This window comes from Bison bison, unplaced genomic scaffold, assembly GCF_000754665.1.
Source record: "Bison bison bison isolate TAMUID 2011002044 unplaced genomic scaffold, Bison_UMD1.0 scf7180017864471, whole genome shotgun sequence".
NCBI classification, from domain to species: Eukaryota; Metazoa; Chordata; class Mammalia; order Artiodactyla; family Bovidae; genus Bison; species Bison bison.
Genome location: NW_011495032.1, coordinates 10,884,630 through 10,890,629, shown reverse-complemented (window position 1 = coordinate 10,890,629; position 6,000 = coordinate 10,884,630). Strand labels below are relative to the sequence as shown.

At 36.7% G+C, this 6,000-nt stretch overlaps 1 protein-coding gene across 1 annotated transcript in view; it reads right to left on the bottom strand.

Annotated features, from left to right (window-relative positions):
* CNTNAP5 (contactin associated protein-like 5) overlaps positions 1 to 6,000 on the bottom strand; it is a 1,037,136-nt gene that overhangs the window by 179,705 nt on the left and 851,431 nt on the right. Inside the window, exons 15-16 of the mRNA XM_010860827.1 lie at positions 5,107 to 5,234; positions 4,771 to 4,941 (exon numbers count right to left, since the gene is read on the bottom strand). Of these exons, the coding sequence (XP_010859129.1) occupies positions 4,771 to 4,941; positions 5,107 to 5,234 (299 nt within the window). The remainder of the gene's footprint in view (positions 1 to 4,770; positions 4,942 to 5,106; positions 5,235 to 6,000) is intronic.

The window sequence follows — 6,000 nt, the reverse complement described above, 5'->3', positions numbered from 1 at the left end:
CTTTATTTTTTTGGGCTCCAAAATCACTGAAGATGGTGATTGCAGCCATGAAATTAAAAGATGCTTACTCCTTGGAAGGAAAGTTATGACCAACCTAGATAGCATATTCAAAAGCAGAGACATTACTTTGCCAAAAAAGGTCCGTCTAGTCAAGGCTATGGTTTTTCCAGTGGTCATGTATGGATGTGAGAGTTGTACTGTGAAGAAGGCTGAGTGCCGAAGAACTGATGCTTTTGAACTGTGGTGTTGGAGAAGACTCTTGAGAGTTGCAAGGAGATCCAACCAGTCCATTCTGAAGGAGATCAGCCCTGGGATTTCTTTGGAAAGAATGATGCTGAACCTGAAACTCCAGTACTTTGGCCACCTCATGCGAAGAGTTGACTCACTGGAGAAGACTCTGATGCTGGGAGGGATTGGGGGCAGGAGGAGAACAGGAGCACAGATGATGAGATGGGTGGATGGCATCACCGACTTGATGGACATGAGTTTGAGTGAACTCTGGGATTTGGTGATGGACAAGGAGACCTGCCATGCTGAGATTCATGGGGTCGCAAAAAGTCAGACACGACTGAGCGACTGAACTGAACATTTGTTTACTGCTGAATCTAACCAGAAATAAAGTATCCCACCAATTCTGTACTTAGTCACATGCCCTGGTACCAGTGGATTCCCATTCTTGTGTTTACCAGTTCAGAGTGAATTTTTTTTTTTTAATTATAGTCAAATGTGTCTGATTGGCATATGGGTGCCACCAATTCCATCTTGCACAAATAAGCAATGAAGAGATGAAGAACTTCTTCACAATTTATAGTTCAAGAAACAGAAATTAGAATCCACACTGTATTATCAACAATAGTCTCTTTTCATGATGCCAAACTGTTCTCAACAGCCATTTTCTTCTGCTACCCTCATATACCCCAAAATATCTATTTTTACCCACACAGCAATTGTGAGCTAATTGTCAAAATAGCTATTATTTTTGTCACATTCGAAACAAATCCATTAAGACTTGAGGACATAAAGTATCTTGTGTTTCATAGAGTATAGACTAATCTCAAGGTTACAAAATAAAAATAAAAGATCTTTAGTTGGAAGTGACCCAGAAGGTAATAGATTGAGAATTTTATGCAAACTTGTTATTCAATGTTCAACAATTTGGACACATCAATTTTGAAAACTTCTGTTCAGATAGTTACATAGTAACATTCCTTTGGGAGGAGAGAAATCTACTCCGAGAAATCTACTACGAAGGCTATTTTCTTTCTAAGAAGTTGACATGTAGAAGAATCTCTGGGATGAAAATTCCATCTATATAAAAAATATAGTGGAGATTTCCCTGCTGGTCCAGTGTCTAAGACTCTCTGCTCCCAATGCACGGGGCTGAGTTAGATCCTTTGTCAGGGGACTAAGATCCCTCCTGCTGCAACTAAGAGTTTGAAGGTCTCAGCAAACGATCCCCCATGTTGCCATAAAGATCCCACATGTGGAAACTGAGACCTGGTACAGCCAAATAAACAAATAAATGAGAAAGGCTTCTTATTTGAGGAAGGATTCTCAAAGCACAAGAAGATCATAGCCTAGCAGAAGGAGGACATTTAAAAAAAAAAAAAAAGGACATAAAATGAATGAAGCTGTTAGTAAGAAATGAAAGATCCACCCCCCTTCCCCTATGCTTGTTTGTTTTTCCTTTTAAATTTATTTATGTATTAATTATCTTGGCTAAGTCAGGTTTCATTGCTGTGCACAGGCTTTCTTTAGTTGCAGCGAGCAGTTGGGGCTACTCTGTAGTTGCAGTAGGCAGGCTTCTCATTGTGGTAGCTTCTCTTGTTGCAGAGCACAGGATCTAGGGCACATGGGCTTCAGAAGTTGCAGCTCTCAATTCTAGAGCACAGGCTCAGTAGTTGTGGTACACAGAATTAGCTGGCCCACTGCATATGGAATCTTCTCGGACCAGATATTGAACCCATTTGCCCTGTATTGGCAGGCAGGTTCTTAACCACTGGACCACCTAGTAAGTTCTGTTTTTCCTTTCAAATAATAATCATAAAACAAGATATTTTGAAAAATATGAGGCTTTGTACTTTGAAAAAGTTTACATAAATCTTAGTTTGAAAAACACATGTTCTCTGATCTGGTGAAATGTGTACACCAAACAATGACATCACTGGATTTTAAATTTCAATCAGATTTAGTATCATTTGCATTAAAATAGTTTTATACAATATAATAGTAAAACAAAAAGCATAAGAAAGAATCATGTAAAAGACAAAATATAGTACCAGAAAGTACAAACAAATCGGACATTGAAATGTAATTAATACTAAATCATAGCTCATTACCTTGTGATAATATGCCATTTGCTGCTGCTTTAATGAATTGAAAGGCCTTAGGGCTTGATTTTTATTGAATTTACATTGAGATTATTATATCCATATTATTAAATGTTTGGCACTCAACTCCACATATTTAGAACTTGCCCAAGGTAGATATGAGGGATCTTATTTCTCACTAAAGCCACAAGAGCTTCCTCCCATTAACAGCCTAAATCACTGGAGTAAAAGAAGGTTAAAACTATCAATTAGAGAGATCTTTTTTTTGTACTGTGCTGTAACTGCAGAAGAAACACTTAACTGTGTCATGCTTTGCAGGAGACTTATACAGAGACTTCAGCTATCTTTTCCAGCCAGCACTTTTGTATCTTTCTCTGGAGTGCTCCAATTTCTAAGTTTCTGTTGCTAAGACATTACTTAAGCTTCCAAGGGTATTTCATATAGTCATATTACTACTGTAATACAGTCAATTGCATCAATCAAACCAAAGAAAATATCCATTTGGATCCAGGTAAATGATATCCCTAATGAAAAGCACACATCTCCCTAGTCATGACTTTAATAAGGGCAAGATAGTGGGAGCAGTCCAATTTGTGTATGAGAAAAAGGGGCAGAAGAATTCTTCACTGAAGGCAGAGAATCAGGAAACTAGCAAGAGCAACTAAAAGATGGGTTTTCTATTATTGCCATACACCAATAATTCTAAATAACGCCAGCAATAAAACGTTCCTCTGCCAAGAAAAAAATTTGTAACAAATGCTGATGTTGATATTACTTTTTAATAATGTATATGTAAGGTTCAAATAGTACATTGTCTACCACTTAATACATATTATATTCAAGAGGAAAGTTAATAGAGAGAACTCCTGACTTATTATTGGCTCCTGAACATGCAGACTAAAATATGTGTTTGTTTTTAAGAATAAGAACTCAAGTTTTGATTTTCTGTTTTTACAGTTGCTGTACTATCACTGTTTAACTTAGTTCTACTGTTGAAATAGGTGAACATATAGTACCACAGGGACTGTGGACACAAATTGCCCCTGAAGAGAGCTTGTGTTAATCTTTCAGTCATGTCTGACTCTTTGCAACCCCATAGACTGTAGTCCACCAGGCTCCTATGTTCATGGAATTCTCCAGGCAAGAATACAGGAATGGGTTGTCATTCCCTTCTCCAGGGGCTCTTCTCAACCCCGGGGTTGAACCTGGGTCTCCTGCATTGCAGGTGGATTCCTTACAGTCTAAGCCACCAGGGAAGTCCAAGAGAGCTTAAGTAATTCCAAGTCCTTAGGAAATATGTAAGGCTTTACCAAATGGAATAGTAACCCATGATGAATTTTCTAATACAAGTATTTTAGTGAATATTTTTTTTAATTTTGGAGATATTTGAAATTGCTAGCATTGGTGGTGAAAAAATAGAAAGCATTGCAGCTTCTGAAATTTATTGTAAAATGTAATTTTTATGAATGTCTATCAAATTTAGCCTTGTTTAAAATCAATCTTTCCTAAAATGTATATATCTATTGCTTAATGTGCAACATATTTTAAGTTTAAAATTAATAAAAAGTACCCTTTGATCAGTATGAGAGATGAATGGATAAATCTCATTATGGTCCCTTTTCAACATGAACACTCAAAATCAATTTTGATGACATCACTCACAAAATTGCACAAACCAAGCCTAAGAAACAGAAATTTTAATGTTACTACTATTCATGTGACAGATCAATATGTAGGTATTTTCCCTTTTATATAAAAAAATTAATTAAGGTGATTAAAATTATTGTATTGTCTTTTTTCTACTGGAATTTTTTATTGGCGTGATTACATACAAAGTTTCATTAATAAAACATTTCTCCATCTGCAGTTCTATTACCTTTCATTTAACTTAATGATTATTTCTGAATATACTTTGTTTATAGGAAATGGAATGTTAAATAATTATCCACATCCTGACATAAGATTCACTAGATACACCCCTGTTCATGGTGAAGTGGTAGAGAAACAATGATTGTGTAGGCCCAGACTCCTGATGATGGGAAATAGGAAGCACCTTGCGGAGCAAAAGTATAGCAACAAAGTTGACCCTAAGTATAAACAGAATGCAGAATACTAGTGTTCTCATCATTCCATAGAGATTGTAGTGGTGTGAAAACTTTAAAAAAATGTAATAAATGCCCATGGATCAGATAAAGAACACTGCAAATAAATATCTATGGGAATTTAGGGGATGCACTAGTTTGAAGAGAGGATGACTCTTTAAATACTGCTAGGTAATAATAAAAACTATAAGAAGAAACTAGAAATTACCATTGCTAATTTCACAGATACCCAGGGAGATTAACTTGATGGTTGAAATATATACTAGTTGCTTGTGGAAAAGATAAGATTAAAACTTCTGTTGATCAGTTACATTAGATTCATAAATGAGAAAACTTACAGCTTATTTCCAGTCGGATGAAGTCTTTAATGCCAAGGTTTTCTAGGAAAACTCCAGATAAAGCCGTGGTTTTAAAAAAGAAGGAAATATCAGCACTGAATTCCGCATGGAAGGTAGGAAAGTGGAGGTAAGAGGCTTCTGTATAAAATGATACCGCATTCCAAAAGTGTCCTGCAAATGAAAAAGAAATTCTTAAGCATGGAATGGGTTATAGGAAAGCACTGGGCATGTGGATAACTTCAGGACTAGGGGACACTGCTGGGGAAAAGGATAAGGGAATAAAACATCTTGAGCTTATGTAAGGAGAGAGAAAGCTTCTTTCAATTTAGTACTCACGGTCGCCATAGCAACGCAAGGGACCAATTCTCCAAGCAGCTTCTGAGTTTGTTCTGTCCGTATCAGTGATAACTATCTGAGTGACAGGCAAGTGGTCTTTGAAGGAAAGAAAGCCAGTATCATTTGTCCTGCAAAACATAAATTTAAGAAAAAAAGAGGAGAAAAATGTGGATAATCTAGGAATTCTTTACCAAGCCTCCTCTTTTCAAAAGTGATTTAGGTAGTTGCAACAGGGTGAAGGCAGAGCGGAGACTAACAGAAGGCCTTTCATCTATGTGTGAAAGTCTGGGATGCCAATTACAAAATCCGTGGCCAGTTTCCAAAACAAGTAGATTTTACATCTTCCTTAAGTCTTTCCAGAAAAGTAGATAGCTTACAGAGCTTGTTGCTGCTTTTTGTAGCTTGAGAGCACCCCACCTGCCCAACGCAGCACTGAAAGAACATGAAATATTGCCTCTCTTACTATGAAGAGATCAGCTATCTCAGTAACAAATTTGAAACAGGCATCACAAAACCCCTTGAAATCACTCCAAGGACTCGTTTCAGCCACCTGCCAACAGGTTTTAATCAGCTTAGGATGTTTCTTATCACCTTTAAACTCTAGGTAGTTTGTTGCTTTTCATTTTTCTCTTCTGCGTTTTAAAGATTTTGTTAGTTAATGACTCTGGCTTTGTCTCTGTTAATTATGCAACTAGGAAACTGATTAGTCAGTCTTTGACAAGAAAATTAAAAATGAATGGGGTTAAGCTATACACACCCTCCCCCCCTCCTTTTTTTTTTTTTTTTTGAGTTGTGACTGTGGATGAATGGCAAGGACATACCATTTAACTGATAATTAAAAAAAAAAAAGTAGGTAAGAAACTGGCATTGAATGAATATGCAGCTATTTAGAGC